This window comes from Mchenga conophoros, linkage group LG6, assembly GCF_057382185.1.
Source record: "Mchenga conophoros isolate Kocher_MC1m ecotype Shallow Benthic linkage group LG6, M_conophoros_male_GT1.1, whole genome shotgun sequence".
NCBI classification, from domain to species: Eukaryota; Metazoa; Chordata; class Actinopteri; order Cichliformes; family Cichlidae; genus Mchenga; species Mchenga conophoros.
Genome location: NC_140531.1, coordinates 12,429,310 through 12,454,153, shown reverse-complemented (window position 1 = coordinate 12,454,153; position 24,844 = coordinate 12,429,310). Strand labels below are relative to the sequence as shown.

At 41.1% G+C, this 24,844-nt stretch overlaps 1 protein-coding gene across 2 annotated transcripts; it reads left to right on the top strand.

Annotated features, from left to right (window-relative positions):
• Nucleotides 1-5,727: 5,727 nt before the first annotated feature.
• Nucleotides 5,728-23,877, top strand: LOC146572218 (MICAL-like protein 2). Of its 2 annotated transcripts, none has more exons than XM_085276235.1 (16): nt 5,728-6,133; nt 7,228-7,276; nt 10,499-10,640; nt 10,722-10,909; nt 11,186-11,310; nt 12,164-12,859; nt 12,976-13,184; nt 13,796-13,859; nt 14,396-14,517; nt 14,662-14,720; nt 14,833-14,956; nt 15,079-15,181; nt 20,245-20,318; nt 20,423-20,537; nt 21,015-21,061; nt 22,554-23,877. In XM_085276235.1, the coding sequence occupies exons 1-16, from the start codon at nt 5,991-5,993 to the stop codon at nt 22,643-22,645; spliced, it is 2,352 nt and encodes a 783-aa protein (XP_085132361.1). In that variant the 5' UTR covers nt 5,728-5,990; the 3' UTR covers nt 22,646-23,877. The 2 variants fall into 2 exon arrangements, with proteins under 2 accessions (XP_085132361.1, XP_085132360.1); XM_085276234.1 differs by having other exon boundaries at nt 13,793-13,859.
• The last annotated feature ends 967 nt before the right edge of the window (nt 23,878-24,844 follow it).

Here is a 24,844-nt window from a genome sequence, read left to right as displayed (position 1 = left end):
GTCAAAAGCATTCAGCTCTACTGACGAGGGCATTTCCTGTCTGGATTTGGGAGGATTAGGCATCCATGCGTAGGGGGGTGTTTGTATGCTTTGCATGTGGAGAGTGGGACCAACACACAAGACTTTTTGTGGGATTCTTGTCCGTGTTTGATGTGTGCAACTTTGCTTGTAGGGCAAACAGTGATTTAGTGTCAGTTGTCTGAGGAAGAAACTTGGAGCTGCTAGATTGTGTTCCAGTCGGGCTTTTCTGAATTTCTGCTTTGTCACATTAAAGTTTTGCTGTATGCTACATAAAGCAGAAACTGAATTTAAAATAAACTAGCAGTGTTACTGAGAAGGCCTTGTTGCGTATAAAAAAAAAGGGAAGAAAAATCTGGAAAGTCATAAAAAGAAGTTAAATGCAGCTTCATTGTTCACTTCGAACGTTCCTTTGCAGCTTGCAGGAGATATTTTTAACAGTAAGAGTTGCTGACATGGGACAGAGACAACACCAAGCTCTTTTTTTTTACTGCACTTGCATTTGTTTCCAAGACACTTGACCCGTTGCCTACTGGTGGTGGTCAGAGGGTGGCTGTGGCTGCAATGTAGCTTGCCATCACCAGTGTGTGAATGTGTGTGTGAATGGGTGGATGACTGAATGTGTAAAGCGCTTTGGGGTCCTTAGGGACTAGTAAAGCGCTATACAAATACAGGCCATTTACCATTTTTACCATATTTCTGTTCACTCTACAATGCTGGCTATTATGTGAAGTCTTGTTTTTTGACCTGACTCTAAAGATTGTACAGGTTTCTGTGCAGTTTGTTTTCAGCAATGAAAAATCAGAAAAAAGAGGAAAGAAAGTCACACATGGACGAGCCTCTGTGCTGTTTAGTATGTCAAAAATGTTGCATGTTAATGCTTCACTCACCTGACTTTCCTGAAAAGGAAAGTAGATTAAATTAGTAGATTTTGACTGATGGTAGACGTGTATTGAGCTAAATCTGACCTGGTGGTGCTATGAAGGCACCGTGTTTCACACACAGACACATTAAAGTTGGATGTGTAGTATGGTAGGTCTGAAAAGTGAAGCCTTAAACTTGCATTCTTTTGGTTTGCCAGCATATGGTTGCAAAAATTCTTTGGGTTGTACTGAGGTTTTGCAAAAACATGGCATTTTGTGGTGGTATGGATCAAGCCAGTACAGCCTCAGACACACCGGCCTAGAGACTGGTCTGCAACCACTGCTTGTGAGGGAAAATGAGTATTCCCTGACTGTTTGCTGGAGGTTGATGGCAGTCACTAGAGAAATGACTGATAAACTTCCAGTTACACAGGTCTACAGACCAGTAATGGATCACCCCCTGACAACTACCTGTTGATAAGAAAAATGTGTTTGCTAAATAGTCAGCATAAATTTCCCTATTTTTGCTGTCGGTTGAAGTGTGTATGGAAGTGACGAACACTACAACTACTCCATGAGTTGTAGTGTAAAATACTACGCACAACAGAAATGGGCACCTTTTGGCTTTACAGTAAAATTTGAACTTTTTGAAAGATCCCTGCTGTAGCCCTGAGGTGCAGCGTTTACTTTGAAGGCTACCATTCTACATTTCTGTCTTGCTCCGAAACTTTTCAAGATTTACTTCTGCTCAGCTAGTAGTTAACAAGCCTTTGTAGACAAACATGGAAACTGCATTCAGCCGTGTCAGTCAGCTTGCAGCCAAAGCTATCGCAGTGAGGTTTTTGGTGCAGCACCTCCTTCACAACTGGTTTCACACAGCCAGAGCCAGCAACTTGCCAACCTTTCCAGTCTTGGAAAATACGCTTTTCCCAAGGAACCAGTGGTTTGGTATCATGTCCAACATGGCTAACAACTCTTGTAGTCTTCAGGAGAAGTTTAAGGAAAAAGGGAATTGGCTTTCTTGCTCTTTGTCCATGGTAAACACTTTCCATGGGCTCAGTCACTAGTTTGCTTGTGGATGCATTCATGGTATCGCGTGAGAATCCCTCTGATGCACTGCAAGATATTTCAATCAAAACCAGGAATGTGAATCTTGTGCTGGCAGCAGATAAAAGTTTATTCTCCAAAATATCACCAGAAACGTATGTGAAAGTTAGGGCTGCTCCAAGTATTCTGCAGGTTGTTGTTGTTACTCAGGGGCTGTCAGTTTATTTTGGTAAGACTTTGAAATCTGGTCTTGCTCAAAGGTGTGTTGAAAACTGCTCGGTGACAGTTAGCCCAACATCAAGCCAAGTGTTTACTTCATTATCAGATTTTGTCTCCTTACTTTTGCTTTCTGTTTGCCCTCTGCTATGTGATTCATGCTCACATTGTATCACATCATCTGCTTTCTGCACAAGCCAACTTTAGCCTGAAAGTCCAGTAAATTCCACCTATCAAGCTGAAAGATTTCCTTGATGGTCTGAAGCTTGGATTCATTATTCGTGATCTGAATGGCATCCATTTAACTGTTCCCGTGAAAAACTCGTATGCTGCAGGCAAGCAGCATCTAACTGTGAAATTCAGGAGGAAAAAAAACCTATTTGACCTCAAACAGAGAGAGGAAAAAGATGATTCAACACACATGGAGTACATACAGCTGACTTCCCAGAAAATCCTCTTCATGGGAAATAGTAAGCCAAACTAGGGGTGGCTGTAGCTCAGGAGGTAGAGCAGGTCATGTGCTGATCGGAAGGTTGGTGGTTTGATCCCCGGCTCCCCCAGTCTGCATACCAAATATCCTCAGGCAAGATGCTGACTTCCCAAGTTGCTCTCTGATGCATCCAGCACTGAAAACCATAGAAAACAGTGCTTACGTGAATGTGGCATGTTGTATAAAGTGCTTTGAGTGCTCCAGGAGAGTGGAAAGACGCTATATAAGAATCAGTCCATTTACCAATTAACCAAAGCAGTAGTCAAGAAAATGAAAGTTTGGTTCAACACAAATTGTAAGTGTAAGAATATAACCCTTTTTTAAATGTTAAGTTATGCCAATGAATGTCTGAGACATGTTCAGAGGTGCATTATGCTTTACAACTAAAAACCACAGTTTCACTATCCTTTTCTGGTTGGAGGGTGAAAGCTAGACATGTCATCTCCAAGAGATGTGCTTCTACATCACTGCTAGAGGGTGGAAAAAACCCCACATTCACAGCTTAGAGTCATCAAAGTAAGGCGTTAATCATTACCTTTTTTTTTTTTACCTCTATTTTTGGTTTCCACCAGTTGTTCAAGACAAAAACCAGCTCGTAAAAGCTCCTCTGCCACTGAAAATAATGCTCATATAAAAACCGTGACCTGAATCATGAACGAAACACAATGAACCAAATCAGAGAGAGCTCGGAGGAACTACCGCGTTCAGCAATAACTATGTTTGAGAGTTAAGGTTCAGATGTGAATGTATACAGCAACGCCTATGAGAATCTGAACACCAGCGACTGGAAAATGAGACAGAGGTGAGATTTTTTTTAATCTTGTGCACACAAGTTAGGAGCTCTGCATCTGTAGATTGAACAAACTCAGATTTTAAGGGTTTGTTAAAATGCTCCAAATACAGACAAAACCAAGGTTATTTTACTCTGCTTGAAAATCTCAGTGACAGTTTAATATGTGGTGTCTAACCATGCTTACTCTGGATGTCATTACTTTGTGCCCCTGTAACATTGCAGGGAACCTGGCAGTGATTTGGAGTAAACATGCTCATTAAAGAAGTGTGTAGGTGTGCCTTCTTTCATCTTCAACATTGCTAAAATTAGAAACATCCTGTGTCAGAGTGATGCTGAAAATCTAGTTCATGCATTTGTTACTTCTAGGCCGGACTGTTGTAACGATTTATTATCCGGATGTTCCAAAAACTCCTTGGATTCATGAGACAGACACCCTGTCTATTATTAAAATTAGTCTTGAAAGTTCTATTTTGGCATGTAGAGCTGGATCAGCTGATCCTGAGCCATCCCTTAGTTATGCTGCTGGTGCGCTTCCCTTGATGGACTCAGCATTTCTTGGCCACACCCACATTTTCCACACATCACGTGGCTACATGCCATTACTTCATGCCATACACTTTATTTTAGACTCTGCTTTTGTTTCTTTGTTCTCTTCTCTGCCCCCTCCCGGAGCCTGGTTCTGCTGGAGGTTTCTTCCTGTTAAAAGGGAGTTTTTCCTTCCCACTCTCAACTATTGTGAACTGATGCAATGAAAAAAAGAATTGAAATGCAGATCAAATTTGGGTAAAACAGAACAGAGACAGTGGGAAACTGTTCTTTTAAAACTCTCTCTCTCACACACAATATAGGAAATCATGTCAGCAGAAAAAAGATAATCATATTTGCCTTGGATGCATAAGCCAGAGAAGACACAAAGGAGCTCCTGACCTCAGGAAGTCACAGACTTACTCTGAGTGCTGGGCCCAAGCCAAGATACACGAGAGGATTGTAGCAGGAAGGGCATTCAGTGTAAAATCTATGCCAAATCCAAACATGTGGATCCATCCATCCACAGTGGTGACCCTTTAGACAGCAGTGGAAAGTACCTTTAATACCAGCAGATACAGGTTATACTGTTTTTGTTTTTAACAGAAACTTGTATCTTATGATCAGGTATTGCTGCCTCTATCATTTTTTCTCTGCATCTAATTTAACTGAATTCTTTTAAGAAGCCTGGCAGAAAGGTGGGTGAAAATGGATCCTTGCACGTTTGAATGAGTAAACCCAGCCCTCTGCTCTTTTGTCTTACCCTGCTGGATTTTGCAGGTGTCAGGTAACTCAGTGAAGAGACTACACCCCTCTCCTTCAACACACCCAGCAGACAGAACAAGACCGGGCAAGCTGACTTACACAAGAATAAGCCACACCTAGCTTTCACTCTTTATCCCCTTATAACTAAAATAGCTCATTACAGACATTAGGTACATACTGGGGCATGTGTTCCTGTTGTTAGGTGGGATGTGGGTACTTATAGATTTTTGTTTGTTAAGCTCAGGGTGGAAATCCTTCAAATAGCTGCAAGTCCCCAGTAATGTTTCTGGGTATCTGTGGGAGTCTAATGACCTGAGGTCACATTTATATTACATACTTAACACATGCAAAATTACACATGATGGTTTTCTCTTTGTGGTTTCTACGTCTTCTCTGGAACAGCACTTAGGGAAGTAAGTAGAGGGCTACTTTTCTCTTTGTATAAATTTGGATTTATGACTTGGCTTTATAGCAGACAGGCAAACACAGACAGATGCAATAGATGTGGGTGAATTAAACTAAATGTTGATATCGGATCGATACTTTACGGTCAGTATGTAGCCTACTGAATTGTAATAAAATATTGTTTTTAAACTCACAAAATATACCTCAAATATGCACTATGAAAAATGTCTGAATATAATAACCTTTTATTGTTGACTGTCACATCTGTTTTATTCATAGCCTACAACACATTTAAAATACAGAACCCGACCAAGTGCTTTAAAATTTACATTCCAGCTCTCCAAAAAAACAAATTTCAAAATATATGAAAAGCTGAAAGGTGTGTTTTGTTGTGTTAACTAATTATTGTGGAAAATAAAAATGCCAGTGGTCATTAAAATCTGTTCAAAATTTGCAAATTGATGATTCATCTCATGTTTGTAGGTTACAATTATCGGTATTGGTATCGGTACACTGGCCCTGTATTTGCTTGGTATCGGATCCCAGAATCTGCGGTGTCACTTGGCAGATGAACACAAAGAGTTAAAGGACAAACTCCACCCACACCATCGCGTCATCGTCGACCTCTCGCAGGTGTCACGTCCAGGTTCTTTCCACTTAACTCAGAGTCAGTGAGGTGATTCACACAAACGCTAAAAGACTTTCCTTCCCAGCTTCCCGGAAAAGGCGTCAGTCTGGGCTTCTGTGGAAAGTTTCTAAAGTTTTACTTGTTGGACGCTGAGGAGCGAAGAAAGGAGGGAGCTCTGTGAGCGCTTCCAGAGGCACTGCTGCGCTCTTCACACGGATCAGTCCGGCTCCGAGCTCCGGGATGGCGGCCGTGAAGGCTCTGCAGCAGTGGTGCCGGATCCAGTGTGAGGGCTACCGGGATGTCTCCATCACCAACATGACCACGTCCTTCAGGGACGGACTGGCTTTCTGCGCCCTCATCCACAAACACAGACCCGATCTCATGTGAGTACACCTGGAACAGGACCGGAGAACGAAAGCAGGAAATAAGTGAAACTTATTGGCTGCACTCCTGACTTGTCCGTTGACAACACAAAACTATTTTCATGGAAGATTGAAGTCAGTGATTTTGCTTCCGAGTTTAATGGCAGAGTTTCGCTTTTTCTCCTTCTCTTTGTGTTATTTTGTCAGACACAAATCTGAACATTTGCTGATCTGTAGGAAGCAGGAGACGAAGCTGAGCTGTGACCCAAAGAGCGTTGCAGAGACGGTCACTTATGGTTTTCTGGGGGGTGATTTCAAGATAGCACTATTACATATCTGCACTCGATTTCAATGCTCAGCATGTCTGCGTAATGGAATTGGGCATTTTACAAATCCCTGTGACTGCTGCTGGCCACATGTGTCGTGTCCAACTTTGTGATGATCTGTCCTCAGAAACGGTCCCATTTTAAACTATGTGCCCTTGATAAGTTCAATTCGAGTCGCAACAGAAACTAAGTTTTGTAATGTCATCATCACAATTGGACAATGAGCTACATTATTATGTCTACGTTTAGAGTTAGTTGTACTTTTCCAGTACCTACTATAAAAATCTGAGGACTTGCACTCTTCACTGCATAAGATTTGCAAGATTGATGCCCAAGCCTCTAAGCAGTATTTTCTCATCATCTTTAACTGACTCCTGGCCAGTCACTCTCGCAGAGATGCCTGCTTTTGTTTCAGCAAGGCCATTTGACAGAAAAGACACAGCTGCTGTAATCGCCTCATTCCAGTATTTATGGCGAGCCAAAGCAGAGCGAAGGCGCTTGCCATGTTTACATGAGCCGCAGCAGTAAACAGTGGCTGAAGGCGCAGTTTCAGCGTGCTCAGTCGTGGCCGTGTGATTAATGCAGGCTGAACCTCATGTTAGTTTCAGATCTTCAGCGTGGGATCAGTGAGGCAGGTGTCACGCTGCTGTTGTGATGTATGCAGAAGTGAGTCAGCAATGCATGACTGCATAACACATGTTAGTCTGCGCTGCTTCAAAACTGAAGACTGCAGGAGGGAAGTTGATTTATGTGTTTTGTAACTTCTGGGTTTTTCCTGCTCTGTTGCAGCAAATTTGATTCGCTGAAGAAGGACGATGTCTATGAGAACAACAAGCTGGTAAGACACGTTTCCATTCTGGATGCTCACACTTAACTTTTTTTTTTTTTTTTTTTTTTACAAACTGATTTCCTGAATCCAACAAAGGCTCCCTTAACCCTCCCCCTTTTTTTTAAATTTTGTTCTTGAATATGACAATGCCAGCTTAAGACTGAAGCATGTCAGCAGCTATTTGATGGATTGAAATGAACTTTTAATATGAACATTCCTGTTTTGGAAATAATGAATCCCTCAGCCATGGCTACTTTGTAACTGACCACACAAGCTTGCATTGTCCTCAGTTTCTCAATCAGACCCAGCCCTCATTCGTCACATCTAGTTTTATAAAAACCCAAGATGGTGAAGGTCAGAATATCCCCACCAACTGGTGACTGCATGCACTGTTTATACAGAGTCTATGGTTCTGCATTGCCATCCTGTAGACTCTTAGTATTGTTAGCAAAAATTATAGAGTTTATTGATTTATTTAAATAATTAAAGTAAAGCTGATGGACAAAAATCACCACCCTAGTTATCATTTATGATGCGAGTTAATAAATCAGTCTGTTTTTTGAAAACCAGTTTGCTCTGAATGTAACCTGTTCCAGTCCCAGCCCAGAAAACTATAAATACGTCCTCAGTTACAGGAGCAGGACGCAGAAGGGCTATTTTCCAACCACTGTCAAGTCACTAAATAAATCATGACTTGTTCCTTTATTTACTTTTGTTTTTATTCCATTGCCAGACAGATGCTCTTATTTTTGCCTTTGCACATATCTAAAATATGGTGATGCCATGTGACAATAAATCTGAATCTAAGTCTCAATCATAGACTGTATATAAAAGATGACATCATCCAAGGCAGCCATGTCATCATTTAAAAAAATAAATCCTTAGCTGTATCCACAAACTGTAAATAAAAGATGGACACAGCCACTTTGGCTAATGAGTTTAAGCTAGTTTTTGTTGAAGCTGTTTTCGTGGTGTGTGGTGCTGTTTGCTCACCTGATGTTAACTTGTACATCCCATTTATGAGTGAATTCAGTCAACGTAACTATTGATTTCTTTTTTACCTGCGTGTTAGTTTTCCAAATACTTTCAGCGACATCTGCTGATCCTTATCAGTGGATGGGGTTTTTGGCAAAATAAAAGTAACTCTGCCATCTGTGTCATTAGAAAGCACAGGTATATTTGTTATTTAGAAAGGATAGCATGACTCTCTCTTTTGTGAGAATGTCCTGGCCAAGACAGACAGCAGAAAACCAAAACAAAACCAGTCTCTGTGGGATGAAGAGTAAAATATAAAAACAGACACAATTTATAACCTCAAACATCAGTGGAAATTGTCTCGGGCCAAAACACAGGGCCCAGCGCCATCAGACTTAGTTGATTTTCATCCTTCCTCCCTCCAGGAGGAGGAAGCTGCAAATATGAGCGTTCTTTGTCCAAATTCAGTGTGAACATTCAGGAAAGACTGAATGAATAACACTTGGAAATGTAGACAATAACATCCCACGCTCCTTTCTTTTTTGATGAATGTAGGTCAGTAAGAATGAGTGAAGCAAAGCGAGAATAGCTTTTATAATGACACTGATAAGCTAGACCATCTGACCTGAGTATACAACCTCGAATCGTGGGGGAAAGCTTTAAGGTTTGTAATCGGTCTCAGTGTTTTATGACCCAGCATACATGCAGTATACAGCATACGTGATGCGTGCATATAAATAACATCCAGCACTGGTGTAAAAGTTGAAGCAGCCAGTGTCTGTCTGGGCTCAAAAGACAGATCAGGCTGGACTCTGAAGTAAAAATACAGTTTCATTTTCAGTTCTTTCACCAGTTGTTGAACTGTGATGACTCTCCTCTATAAAAGGAGTCATGAGTTAACTCCACTTCATAGCCCTGGACTTTAACTCTTTTGCCCTGTGACGCCTGCTAGGGAAAACCCTTGTCTCTCTTTTCTGTCATATTTCAGGCCATGTCCAGAACAAAGGTTTGGATCAGAAGTTAGTGAGGATGATCGGCTTACTAGGACTACCCTTGTAAAACCCTGGTACCTATGCAATGGTCTTCAAACCACAGCTTTATTGACGGTGTCAAAGCTCGACATTAAGGGTGCGGGGGGGATAGTTAATGATACATGAAAAGTTCAGTGTTGCTTATCTGACATTGAAGAACATCATCATATTTATATAACCAGCGAGGAAGCAGGTAATCTTCGTGGGGTAAATGAACCATGACCACAGGAGCCACACCTGTGCCCCTGATAGTGTTTGAGATTTACAGCTGACTGTGCAGCTCCTCTACACAGATGAAGCTCAATACTCCAAGAAAACAGACTTTAAGTTAGTCAGCTTGAGTTTAAGACACAACTTCGGTTTACATCAGCACCGTGGGATCTTGGGTAATTGTGGAAATAACGTTCAGCATGGGCGAGCAGAGAAGTGGTGGCAAAAAGCAGACTGCTTCAATGCGGGCACTTTGCATTCTTCACTTACTTTTTCTTCACAGATTCTTCATTGTTAGACTGAACTCGGGGAGTGCCAAGAGCTCGACATGTCAAAACGCCTGCTCTTTGGGCCAGCAGAGAATAAAGCTAAAGTGCGGGAACTGTTTGACGCTGCTCTGGGTTTCAGCTCAAAGCTGAAACAACATGTTGGGCAATCGAATAAGAAAACGCTGTAAGAGATTAACAGGGCACAGCAAAGTAAACAGCATCTGAGTGGCTCTCTTCATTATCTGATTACCGATTAAACAACGACGCTGGTGCTCGTTGGCCTGCCACTGCTTGTTTCTTCCGTGGAATTGCTGGATGTTAGTGTAGTGTGCAAATTCTTGATTTATTTCTCACTAGTGACTCACATAAAGGGTAGAGGGAATAGAATTCAACAAAATCCGGGTTGGTGATTTGTATTTGACGTAGATAGGAACAGTAGAACAATGAAAATGGTTTGTTCACACTATGCAAACATCTCTTCCTCTTTCAAATTAAACTTGTGTTGTCTGCAAACCTCAGAGAATGCATGCATTTTTGAAACAAATGCCCACCTTTATCATCTTTTGCTTTTCTTTGGGACATCTAAAGAACACAATCATGTTTGGTGTCCTTAAAGATCTAGAAAGTCTTTCATAGACATCACACAACGTAAGCTTTTATGATTTATAAGTGCATTGCATTCGTCTAGATTTAAAACCCAAAGTCTTGTTTCTTTTCTCACTGGATAAAACTGGTTTTATCTGCAGGCGTTCAGTGTTGCAGAAGAACAACTGGGAATTCCAGCGCTGCTGGATGCAGAAGACATGGTGGCACTTAAGATTCCTGACCGCCTCAGCATCCTGACTTATGTCTCCCAATACTACAACTACTTCCACGGACGCTCCCCGAGTGAGTATTAAATAAAGTCTTACTGTATCCCTCTCTGTCCATCTGCACACATCTCATCTGTTCATCTGTCTTTGCATACAGTCGGTGGAATGGCGGGTATAAAGCGTCCAGCCGACGGCCCCAGCGATGAGCCGTCAGGGAAGAAGAACCAGGCTGTGACGTCTAAGGTGTTTCCCTCTTCTAAGCCTGCCAGAGAGAACAGCCCTCCCCCATCCTCCAACATCACAAAGCCACTTCCTTCCCCAAATCAAAACAAAACTTCAACACAGGTAAAATTGAATAGTTACTATTACATTTCTAAATTGGGGCGGAAGTCTAAAAGTAATTCATTTACGAAATACTGACCAAGGTTGTGTACGTTCATCCACGTCAACGATGACCAAATAACTACAGACAGGTCACTTGGTCTGTGTCAGCAGATGATTACCATGACGTCAATGTAGTTACTTAAAAAAAAAAAAAGGCCCACATTGCGTGACATCAGTTAGTTGTAACGGCTGAAGTCCCCTCTTGTCCACACTCTTTTCTCTCTTTCTTTCTTCTAGGAGGTTGTGGTTGGAAAATCTCAGGCAGGCACCCTGAGTAGCACATGTGCATCCTGTCATAAGCACGTTCACCTGGTGCAGCGACATCTAGTGGATGGGAAGCTTTATCACAGGAACTGTGCAAAGTAAGATGATAGGAATGCTAATGTTGGCGCCATTTAGGTCCATTATGTTTATTCCAAGTCTGCCATTAGAACAAGGAAAGACTGATTTGTGTAAGAATGCTAGAGAATTATTATACTTATTTTAGTTTTTCTTATTAATTGTTGTATTTGTAATGCCTCTATATAACTCAGTTTTTATTTTTTAATCGCTTGTATTAAGAAAAACGGTTAAAACAACTAAAAAATATTCTAGTTTTCCTTTCTCATACAGTTTAACTAGTTTAATAATTGAAAAACACATTTAAATATTTCAGAAGTCTCTTAATCAGATAAATCCATGGATTTTGTTAGCTATTGACTGCTAGCTCTGCCGCTACCTAGTTAAACTTAGCTAGTTTCTTCTTAGCAAAGACTATTTTACTTTTCTCATTAAATAAAAAGCTTAAATTGTTTTATTGTTTGTTCATTTTTTGATATATTGTTTTTTGTTTTTTTTTTAACATAGGACCTTAATTTGTCCTGCTTTTTCTATCATGAGGAAAAGAAAAATGAGTAGCTTTAGCAAACTAGCCAGAACACTGTTATTGCTAAATGTAGATTTTTTTTTTTTTTTTTTTTGTAAATTGCAAATGTTACACATTTCTATGAATTCAGAATGTTCATTTATTAACATAAAATGTTGAATAGAGTCAAGTTGAGCTTAATTTACGTTTTGAACCAATACAGTCTTCCTGTAGCTTGGGTTTGCAGGTTAGCATCATTATGAACGAGGTGTATTGAGGCTAAAATGGCACCAACCGCAGGTTTATGTTCCTAGTTTGTGACTATGTTCCCTGTTGTAACCTGTGTGTGTGTTGTACTTTCTCTCTCACAGGTTGCTGCCATCTGCAAACACAAGCACGCCTCTTCAAGATTTGACCCCAAACTCCTATGTTTCCAAATTCACTCCTCTTAAAGACTCGAGTAAACACAGTACACCTGCTCCTACTTACACATCCTCCAGTCTGAGTCCTTCACGGGTGTCGGAGAAACCCACCACTCCCAAGTCCACTTCTGCGTCCCCAGCCCCCTGGGCTACATCATCTAACTCTTCGGCCAGACCCACAGCTTCACGTGACACTACTACCACTGTGACCCCATCTATCAACACCAGGCCGGCTGAAACTCCTCGACCCTCGGCAACCGCTGCCAAGACACTCCAGTCCAAGCTCAAGTTCTTCCAGGAAGATAACACGGCAAAGGTGGAGGAGAAAAAGACTTCAACCTTCAATGTGGACATAAACAAAGGCCAGAGTATTGGTGGTAAGGCACAACAGGCCACGGCAGGGAAAGCTGTTACTGTGGTCATAAATGTGGGTGGTACTGGAAAAAAAGAGGTAAATGAAAGTTTGGACAAAGGTGGGAATACAGCTAAAACAACTGGCACTGGCTGGAAGGTGAAACAGGAAGACGAGAGTAATAAGTCAAAAGCATCAGCAGCAGCCTTCATCTCCAAAAAACTGTCTGAGGAAAACAACAATAACAACAAAAAGCAATCGTGGGCGACTACAGTACTAAATAAAACTGAGAAGTAAGTAATCTAACTTGAGACTCACAGAAACATGTGATTACACTTTGTATCCTGCTCTACCCTGACCTCTACTGGTGAAGAGAGGCATTTAAGTTGCATTCTTCACCTCTATTTAGATCTCAACCTAAAGTTGAGACACCAAAGAAGGAGAAAGAGGGAGTTGGAGGGAAGGTGAAGCTGAAAGTGAACCCATCGATCCTGTCTGACCTGCAGTTTGAAGACACCACGAACTCTTCTGAGAGCCCGGGCAGTCAGAGCAGGCTCAAGGCCAAGACTGCAGACAGGGCACCCTCGAAGACGGGCAGTACATTACCCAACACATCAGGTTAAACTTACACACTTTACAAGCAGAGAGTTGATACACAAGGTCTCACACACACTTTTGACACACATTTGACCTCTGACCTTTACATTTCACATCTGCCTTTCTTCCAAGTTGACCCTGAAATGTGTTCTGTCTTTAAAGAAAGTATTGTTGAGAGAAAGAGAACAAGCTGCCTAGTTAGAAATCTACTATAGTATAATTTTATATACAATAATCTCAAGTTATTTACAAATCAATACATATTATCCATCACCTACTCCTACATTATGTTTGTGTATAAAATATGATTTCCTTATATATAAATGCTGCCCAGAGAGTGAGCTGCCTTGGTTTGTACTCCCACAGTGCTTCTTATTAATAATTTTATTAATACTGTGTCTCTAATCTGCTGCTTATATGCTTATTTGGGAGCTACTTTGGGTGTAATATCATCCTTGGCTTTTGTGCATTTGCTGTCATTGTTGTAAAAATGCCATTTAACAAATAGCATTTACAACCAAACAACAGAACTAGGAACTGACATTGACTAGTGGATGTCTAATGAGGGAACTGAACTGGTTTCAATTGTTTTTTTTTTTTGTTTTTGTTGTTGTTTTTTTTCCCCGCAGCAGTGAAGGAGACTGAGACTCCTGCAGACTGGAGGTCGAAGCTCAAGCCCGTCTCCAAAGAAACCAAGTAAGACTTGTTTGATTGATTTAATTGATTCTTACTTCTTATGCTTCTCGTTGAGTCCTTTTCCTTATTGACTCGTGCTCCTGATAACAGCAGGGAGTGTATGTACGTGGGTGGCCTCTCAGCATATCGACATCGTGAGGCATTAATTGTATGAGCCCCCCCCCCCCCCCCCCCCCCCCCCCCCCCTCCTCCTGATGTCCTGTCCATCCATCCATCGTGTGATCCAGTCTTTCATCCGTCTCACCAAACATTCCTCCCACAGGAAGCCTGTACCTGCTGCTCCTCCAAATGTCTCGGCCATCATTTGTAGTCAGAGCTTTCAGTCTCTCCTCTTCCGCCACATGCATGCGAGCCCCAAATGGTGTCGGGACTGAGTCGAGTCCTCCGTGGTGCAACATATGCTCAGTGCTTGGAGTTCCTTTTCCACGAATGACCTTTCCTCTCGCTGTCATGAATCAAAACTGTAGCAAGACGGGGAAAGAGTCTAGTCGTAGGTTAATCGAATCCTCTCCATTTGTCCCTCTTCCCGCCCACAGGCCTGCTGGCCCTTCCACTAAACCAGGGTCTAATGAGGCTCCGAAGACCTCAGAGATTTCTGCGAGGCCTTCCTCTCAGTTTCCCAGCCTGAGTATTTCTGTCACTCCACCGAGATCAAAGGGTAAGAGCGTGGTCATAACCAAACATTTACAGGAAGAAGCCTTCCTAACAGTTTACTGTGAGTCGTGCCTTTCTAATTTTTATCCGTTCTTAGCTTTGTTGGTTGATTTATTCTCTGCTTTTTATCTCCACTTTTTTTTTTTAGGATTACAGGAGGGTCTGAAAGGGCAAACAAAGAATGGCACCAAGTCAGAGACAAAGAAGGTAGTGGGTCTCTGAAAATAAGTTTGCCGTAGCTTTTTTTTTTTTTTTTTTTTTTTTTTTTAAATGAGCATGTCATTCATGCACTTTTCTCTGCATCTGTTTGCGTCTGTAGATGAAGCCAGACTACATTCCCAAAGAGGACATCACGAAGGAGCTTGAGGAGATTGAACAGAATTTAAACGAGCTGGAAAAGAGGGGAGTCGATCTGGAGGTGAAGCTGCGCAAATGCGAAGAAGGTGGGATGCACGCGCCAGCTGTGTGTTTTGTGAAGGCTTTTCAGTCAGGACGTGCTGTGAATGTAAGAGAAATCTTAATGTATGTGTCTGGGATTAACTGTGTGCTCTGTGTTCCTCGTCAGAGGGTGACGATGACACTCTCACGGACGAGCTCATGGTTGAGTGGTTTGGTCTGATCAGGAACAAACAGTTGGCCATGCGTCGGGAGTCTGAACTGGTCTACATGTGAGTAGACACACACACACACACACACACACACACACACACACACACACACACACACACACACACACACACACACTCTCACTCAGGAAGGGGGCATGCCACTATTTAGCGATTAGTGAAACAGACTTGTGGCCAGAAGGTTGACAGTGTGAATTCCCAGTGTCCTCCCTCCTCCGAGTCACTGCAGGGTGTCCTGGAACTAAGCAGCTAACCTGCCTCACCCCTTCCACCCCCACCAACCCCCGACTGTCTGCAGTGTCCACACAAGTGTGAAGCACGACGCTGCTGAACACAACAGCGACAATTCCACTGAAAATACTAATTTGATAAATAAATGGTAAAGACGGATATAACACTGACTTGTAGCTATAAAGCATTTCCAGACATTTTATTAGGTACACCTTGTCCGTAATGGGTTGGACCACTTAATCTACTGTACTGGATTAAGATCCTGTGACTGCGGAGGCCGTTTGAGTATAGTGAACTCGTCATGTTCAAGAAACAAGTTTTAGGTGGTTTGAATTCTGTGACATGGTGTGTTATCCTGCTGACACTGGTTATAAAGGGATTGACATGGTCAGTAACAATCAGTAAGATGGGCTGTGGTGTCTACACAGTGCTCAATTGGTACTACTTCCACCATCAGCCTGAACTGTTGAGACAAGGAAGGATGGATATGAGGTGCCGTAAGGGACATTATTACTGAAACGCTCTCACACACACAACTGAAACGCTCTCACACACACTACTGAAACGCTCTCACACACACTACTGAAACGCTCTCACACACACTACTGAAACGCTCTCACACACACTACTGAAACGCTCTCACACACACAACTGAAACGCTCTCACACACACTACTGAAACGCTCTCACACACACCACTGAAACGCTCTCACACACACCACTGAAACGCTCTCACACACACCACTGAAACGCTCTCACACACACTACTGAAACGCTCTCACACACACTACTGAAACGCTCTCACACACACCACTGAAATTTTAGCTCTCACGCACACTACTGAAACGCTCTCACACACACCACTGAAACCAGAGGCATTTCTGCTGAACAGGAAGTTGTTTCCTGACAAGGAAACTGATGGAAAAAGTGGTATATTTCAAAACACTACAAGGATTTCTACTCAGCAACCTGCTAGTACAGCAGTCCCCAACCTTTTTTGCGCCACGTAAACAATATAAAAAATAAAAAAACGATAAATACCATGAAAACCATAAATAGAAATGTGTTCGAATTTTTGTGGAGGAATAAAACCCATTACATAGAAAGATCTCAGCTTGTGAAGGGATACAACAAAGGTGGTATCAAAACTCCAGAATTGGAATTTATGGTTGGCACCCTTAGAATTAAATGGTTAAAATCTTGTCTGTCACAGCCAGACTCTACTTAGCTCCACATCCCATGATTCTTGTTTAATAAAATAGTATACAGGATTAGAATTTATTCGAAATGTGATTTTGCGGCAAATAAAATCCCCATAAAGATATCAAACTTTCCAAAACAGACGTTACATTTTTGGGAAAATGAGATTTACCCACAACTTCTCCCCATAATTCAACCTTATGGAATAATAGGGTAATAACACTTAATCAAAAATCAATTTTCAAGAGTGACTGGTTTGAACAAAAATATTATATTCATAACAGATTTGTTGGATGATAACGGTGTCATTCTAAGTTACACAGACTTTTCAGAAAAATATTGTCTAAACTGTTCTCAAAGAGAATATAACAAATTTTGTGAACTGGTCCCACTGCCTCTGCTTCATTTGATTAAAATTTTTATGATATACAATAATTTCTCATCAGTGCTCCCAAATTTATTGCTAGGGCAATGTCAGCTGTTTGATAAAAATGCAATAAGAAATTTGTTAGTAGTTTCTTCAAAGACAAAATATTTCATAGTTACAACAGAATGGTTACATGGCATGGTTCTAATTTAGTTATTTCATATACACTGGATAAAGCATACTAAAAATTTATGAAATAGCCTATTCTACCTAAAGTTAAAGAAACACACTTTAAACAAAACTAATACTGTGGCAGAATTTCTAAAAAAAGAGATTTGGCTTTGAGGTGGATCAGTGTTCTTTTTGTACTGATGAAAATGAAACCCTAGAACATCTTTTTTTTTTTTTTTCCTATGCCCTATCACACAATGTATTTGGTGCAACTTAAAAAATTGGATTTTCCTAAATATTAATGATGTGCCACTGTTTGAATTACATCATAATTTTTTTTATATGGATCATCTAGCATTGGATGTCTCAGACATTATTAACATCATCATACTTGTTGAGTATTGCAGCATCGACAGCGATCAACTCGAAGGAAAATGACGACGGAGGCAAAAATGTCCTTAATATTTTTGGGAACTTTATTCCTCATCAACATGCGGCAAAACTTTTCTCATGGGTGCCATTTTCGTTGTGGTACTTTTTTTTTTTTTTTTTTTCTTAGGGGCGTGATGACGCAGCATCCGTGCTCTTACAATGAAACAGTGCCTCCTTGTGGTGGCAACTAAAATACTGTCTCTGTTAAACCACAGTAACCATAATGCAGTTAAACACTGTACAACATGAGTACACACAATGAATATCTTAACAATACTTTTGAGTAAATATCATATCCATTGTGCTAAATGGAGGAACGCTAAGCCTTCTCTCCCTGGTTTTATTGATGATTTTAAGATATTTTTCTTTGCTAAAAAAAAGACAAAAAGCACATATGCCAAAAAAATAACCAGGATAATGCACGTCTCCCGCTATTCTAAATTTTGACTTATGCTGAGGCTAATATATTGTTAAGTAATGCAGCTGTCTCACTAAGGTCCAGAATCGATTTGTTCCACGATTCAATTCAATTTGATTATGGGGAATTTTGACAGTCAGAAATATTATAATTCAGATCAGTACATTTACATATTTTTGTATTTAAAAAAAGGAAGCTGACACACGCAAGACTTTATCAAAGGTGTGAGCATCACAGCAGATGCCTTTGTGTCAAAGTAGCTGAAGATAAAGCACATAAAAACATGAAGGTGGTTTTCCTGGCCTGGGATTTTATAAAAAATATTCTGCAGTACATCAAAAACGAAAGAAAACCATTAACATATGAACGTTACCTCTGACGTTACAGCGGTTTTATTAGAGACACGGCTAACGTTTTGCATTTTGCATAATTTTAAAAAGTTTAAATTTATTCAGTATTGAACGGCAGAAATTAGGTTTTCTTTTCGGAAGTATGTAAAATGCAAGCGAATAATACAGAAAACAGATTTTTAGACGGGAAACTGTTCTTGAAGTACAGAGAGAGAGAAAGAGAGAGAGAGGGCTGTGCATGACGTGCGATTTTATCGTGGTGGAAGCAAAACAGTGAGGGAATTCATGACGATGTTTATGTGAAGCGCAGTTTGGATCTTCTTTTGCTGCTGGTTCAGTCAATATTGTTTGGAGAGAGATAAAACTAACAGCTTTAGAATTGGCTCAAAAACGGCGTGAAAACAAAGCGCGGACCTGCCGACAGATCAGAGTCAGCGAGCTGTCGGCTTTCAGCCCCGACCGTGTCCGTGCTGTCGGGTGAGAAAGGCGACATCTCACTGATTCTGATCCGCGGGTCCGCGCTGTGTGTTTACGTCTTTGTGCAGAAGCCGTGTTCCTGCTCTCATTTACTGTCTTAGCTGTTTGGTGGTTGTTGAAATTTTGTGAGGTTTCACCAGAGATTCTGGCATTTCGGGTAAAATAAATTTATATTAAAAAATCGATTCAGGATTTTAATGAATCGATTTCACGTTATCCAAGCCAGAATCGATTTTAATCAATAAATCGATTATAAAAACCCACCCCTAACTAACAGGTTGCTGAGTAGACATCTGTGTAGTGGTTTGTTTGAAATCTAACACTTTTTCCTTCAGTTTCCTTGTCAAGAATTAACTTCCTGTTCAACTAAAATGCCTTCCTGTTCAACTGAAATGCCTTCCTGTTCAACTGAAATGCCTTGGTTTTTCAGTAGTGTGTGTGAGAGCTAAAATTTCAGTAGTGTGTGTGAGAGCGTTTCAGTAATAATGTCCCTTACGGCACCTCATAGATGGATCCATGCTTTCATGTCGTGTACCCCAAATTCTGACCCTACTGTCTGTCTCAGCAGAAAGTGAGACTCAAGCCAGGCGACATCTTCTATTGTCCAGTTTTGGTGAGCCTGAGTGAACCGTAGCCTCAGTTTTCTGATCTTAGGTCACATGATCGGCACCCAGTATGGTCTTCTGTAGCCCATCAGTGTCAAGGTTCTCTGTGTTGTGCATTCAACGATCATCATACCTCGGTATGTAACAAGTGGTTATTTGTTGCCTTCCTAATGGCACGAAGCAGTCTGGCCCTTCTCCTCTGACCTCTTCTCCCAGAGAACTGCCGCTCACTGGATATGTTCTCCTTCTCTCTCATTCTCGTGAACTTGAACTTCAGCAGGTAGTTTTTTCCATACCTAACTCCATTCAGTTGCTATCACGTGATTGACTATTTGCATTAGCGACCAGATGAACAGGTGTACCTAATGAATATGTACATAGTACAGTATACCCTTGTCAGCCACTTCATTGGGTACACCTATATTTTTAACAGAGTGGAAACTTATTCTTAAAGCTTTTGTGTCAATATGTCAACAGCTAAGGAAACAAGAACTGAGAATCTCAGGGGGAGGTGGAGGCCAAAACAGAGCTGTTGGGAGTCTGAATGTCAGATTTACATTTGTCAGGTGGCGCGAGAAGACTTACACACCTGCTGGATGCGTAAACATGCATCTGTTGCCAAATGATGTTTGAAAAATTCTGACTAAGATACAGAATTATCCCAAGAACTACCAAATATGGAGAGGATGACGCAGTGTTTTTCTAAAAACGTTGAAAGTTTCAGATGTGTCGACAATAACACGCGAGGTCTCTGTGAATGTGTTTAAGGTGGACCATCTTAACCTGCTCTCTAAAGGATATACTCTTTAATAAAGCCGTGAATTAGGTGTCATCTCTATTTTCAAACATGTGCAGTGGAAGAACCCAGGAGCTGGAGGAAGAGCAGCCCACTGTTGAGCAAGAGCTCAGGAGGCTGATGGAAAAACCAGGTGAGGTTTAGGGATGAAACTGAGCAGAGTGCACAACAGGGGGAAAAGGAAAACCGACCGCTGATCTGAGCATGAAATGTGTGTGTGTGTGTGTGTGTGTGCAGAACATCTGAAAACATCCTGGGACAGGAAGAAAGAACAGGAGCTGATGAAGAAACTGGTGGCGATTGTCAACGATAGAAACGCTATCGTGGATGGTCTGGATGAGGACAGACTCAGGTGTGTGCAGAGTGTGTGTGTGTGTGTAAAAAGTTTGGATTTGATAATGTTTAACTCCAAACAGAGTTAACTGCTTAAAACTCAAAGATATTAAAAGCATCGCACGAGATGACTGACTATACTTATCCTGTGTCACTTCTGTGACTGTAATCTATCAGCAAATCAACCATGTAGCAAATGCATTACAAATATAACAGTTTTAGTTGTGTATTGAGGAAAATGTCTTGTATTTATTATTTACTTTGTCTTAAATGTAGCAAATCGGCTTAAGCTTGTTCATCAGTACTTTTGAAACAGCTTAACTAGAGAAAAAAAACAACTTGAACGTCGGCCCTCTGGGACACTTTTTGGCTTATTTTGACATTTTGTGGACTAAGTACGACGTAATGAAACTGATTATTTAAATTGCTCTAAGTGTAGCGTTCAGTTGCTGACTAACCTGTCTGTCTTCTGTGTGTTTCTGCTTCATCTTCTCAGGGAGGAAGAGGAGGACGAGCAGCTAAACAAGATGATGCTGGATTTCAGTGAGTGCCCGCACCACCTCCACAGCCTCCCCCCCACCACCCTGTTCATTAGTTATCATAACCTCAGTGTCACTGCAACTTAGTTGGCTTATCCAATTGAGGATTTCCATCATGGACACCTCTAATTGAAGTAGATAGAATTCTGTGTGTGTGGGGACTCGTGGTGCATTTTTCATTTTTTTTTTTTTTTTTTTTTTTTTTTTTTAAGGGTGCGCCTGGGCAATGTTTTCATCTCGTTTGATCTACTGACTGCTAATGGAAAAAGCATCAAACAAAATGCTCCCCCCTCTCTTTTTGTCAGCAGCATCCCTATTAGACAAATGGATAATGCAGCTGCTTAATTTGACCCTCTGATAGAGCAGCGTTGGATCCGGCTTCATTTGCAATTCATGACCGGCAAAGCAAGGCTGAAAATTGAGGAGATTTATTGAACTTCAGTGAAAGGTCATTACATTGCAGCGAGCGAACGCCGACCGTGGGCTAAAGACTAGCCATTTCAGTTTTAATGTATTCATAAAGTTAATGCCAAAGTTTCACAATTCGTTCTCACTCAGAGTGCAGTTGTGTGTCCGTTTACACACACGTGCCGTGTCCCATGCGGTGGAGATGTGGAAAATCACCTGCTTTCCACTGGATGGCAGGCGTCAGGACATCCGTAGTGGTGACTAAGTCAGACTTTTGTGTCTGCAAGATGGCTGCAAATGTGGGGCTTTCTGAATCACGGTGCAATATTAAAGACCCTTAAATGGGCTCATGAAAGGAGCTGTTTAATTATGTATACAAAATAAAGCCCACTTAATAATACAGTGACATTTTAACATTTTTATCTGTCCCCCAATACTTAGTCACTCACAAACAGCTCCTACATGCTGTTTCATCCTTTAAAATCATTTTAGCCAAACTACATTGGACTTTCTAAATAAATGCTCAGAAGGATTAAAGTTGCTTTTCGGGGATATTAAACGATTTCCTTTTTTCAAAAACACATTTACAATTCGCCATCTTGTGGGTGGCTCAGTCGCCTGAATCATGACTACTACTGTGTGAACAGGATGTCTGTCGATGCTGATGATGCTCAGACTCTAAATCTCTTCAAGAATCAGGTCATAGTGCAGCTCTGTGCCTTTAGCCTATCGGGATATTTTACTTATATTAATTATTGGCAACAACCCTCTTAGTTTACCCCCCATTTTGAACAAGTTGTTTTAACTCTTCTTCCTATTGAGGCAACTTTCTGCTGATTGACTGTCCCTTGCAAACAGAAGGTCTGGACAGAAAGTGGGTGGGGCTCCTGCACCTACATTGAGAGCAAATAAAGCCAGTGACACTGAAACATGAACACAGTTTGTCTCACAGGATTGTTTGAAAACATGAAAATTCACCATCATGACAGTGTGTTCTTAATGCAATGTAATAACTGTTTTGTTTTTTTTTCTTTATAAAGTAAGAATTTGAATGATGTCTCTCTCTCGCTCTCGCTTTGATCACACAGACATTAAGAAGGAAAAGGAAAAACCAAAGAAGGAAAAGTCAAAGTCTCCGATGTCCAAACTGTTCGGCTGGGGAAACAAGAAGGAAGCGTGATACTCTGCAAAGCCCTGCTGTTGTTGCTGTTTTCTTTCAGTCTTCCTTTGATGTTTGCGCTGCTTAACGTCAGTGTGCTCAGCCTGTGATTTGCGGGATAACACGGATGCTGCGTGCGTTTGAGTGTACAGCATGTGCAATCTGTCGTTCTCGGCACTTGTTGAAAGATGCCCTTCCCTCTGTCAGCTGTGTCACTCAAGATCTGACGCTTCTCCTGCCTTACTCCACTGTGTACACACACACACACACACACACACACACACACACACACACACACACACACACACACACACACACACACACACACACACTTACAGCATCAAGGGGTTAATGACTCACTAGTCGTGATGTGATTGGGTTCAATGTTCCAGTTGTTAGTTTTAATCCCCTTCTAGTCTTAATCTGTCTCCTTAATGCTGAGACACACACACACACACACACTTGCTGTCTGCTTACATCTCGCTGTTTGTGCATCTCATTGAAATGTTGCTTGTATACAATAACACTGATACAAGTGGGAGTCAAAGTCCTTCAAACCCATCGTGAAACAAGCCACATCAGCAACGTCGGGGTCGCTGTCTGAGTCTGTTTACTGCATTTGGACAGTGACCACTGTGCTTCTTTAGCTATGTCTTAATGATATCTAATGGCGTTTTCTAGATGAGTGGTTCCCAAAGGGAGGTCATGGGAGTAGGATGTCTGAGTCAGAAAAGACACAGTCACTACAGATAAATATGAAAGCTGTAACGAGGGCTGCTTTTATGGCTCAGTAGAGGGAAAGGATGCGTGTGGTTTGCGTCATGTGACCTGAACGTCTCATAAATACTCAGTCGTTTGCCCGTTTTTATTTGTTTTTGTTTTTATTGAGCGCATGAAATGCATGAAGTGGTCCACATTGGACCTTGATTTGTACATGTTTTAATAGTTCTGAGCCAAACTGACTGTGTACTGTCTGAGTGCCATAAATTGATGTAATTCTGAAGCAACTTTTTAATTGTTTTGTGTGTTATGACCAGATGTTGTGTGTATGTTTATGCTCTCATCCCCTTGGTGGCTGTCTGACTATTAAAAGGAGAAACTTGCCTGGGTTTTAAATTAATTGCTGTTTTAAATATTCTTACTTTAATAAAAAGATGGTAAAAATTAACGGGCCGTGTTGATGTAGTTGGTGAATGCGGTGCACAGTGAAACTCAAGTATTAGTAATAAGCATGCCTGGGTCACCACTATGGCTCACCTGGTTTAGCTGGAAACCCATCCTATACTGAAGGCTGGACCCCTCGCTGTAGGGGCCTGGGTTTGAGTCCACCTCAGACCATTTCCTGCGTGTTGTTCTGCCTCACTTTCATGTCTCCTCTCTGCAGGATCCTATTGAATTGGGGGGGGGGGGTAATTTATTTAACCAAATAATTTGACTTTATTTTTATTTTTTATAATGTACTGAATCATTTTCATTACCTAAACAAAGCAAAGTGAAGTGCAGTGTCTCTGTAAAACCACCAGGAGGCAGCATGGGCCTTGTCATGTCACCCTCGCTCTCAGTATGACATCCGTTTCATATCAGTACAGGCACCGATTAAACAGGTTTAAAAGCACATCACAAACACGAGGTTGCAGGTTTATCATTTGTAATAATAATAACAAAAGGCTGTCAGTTTTGTTTAGTTATCTTCATTTTTCTATTTATTTTTAAGAATTCTTAGAAAATTGCAAAGCCAAACAAGTTAATGGAACCAGTTTCATGTCAACGGGTCAGATATTTCTCGCCTCTTTCTAAATTAACTTTTACTGCTTGAACACAACAGAAGCTGCTTAATTTCTGTTGTTCAAATCATACACTTAAAAAGAAAGAAATGCAGATTTCCTGACCATGCATTCTAAGCTGCTGCGGGGTTTATTTTACTCTTTTATATCGCAACAAATAAGACACATATTTCTTGCAGAGGACAAACAAAATGTCCTTTTCATTACCAAGCGGAAGCTAGCGTGACTGCAACTCTTTGTGTAGCTGTAGCTATCTAAGGGTTTTGGGGCCTCAGTTTAACCTCCTAGGACCCGAACTCTTCCACAGCATGCATTTTTAATTTCTCTTTGATATTTGGGCATATTGGGGCCCGATGAATGTAAAAACAAAGAATTACCAGATTATTGTTTTCTTTTACCTTATTTTTGTTTTTAAGAAAAATAAGAGCCACATATG

Excerpts from the sequence above, each read along its gene's own strand:
- LOC146572218 (XM_085276234.1), top strand. The coding sequence starts at position 5,991 with ATGGCGGCCGTGAAGGCTCTGCAGCAGTGGTGCCGGATCCAGTGTGAG. Across the intron at positions 13,185-13,792 it reads TACATTACCCAACACATCAG|CAGTGAAGGAGACTGAGACT; the intron begins GTTAAACTTACA and ends TTTTCCCCGCAG. Across the intron at positions 21,062-22,553 it reads CAAGATGATGCTGGATTTCA|ACATTAAGAAGGAAAAGGAA; the intron begins GTGAGTGCCCGC and ends TTGATCACACAG.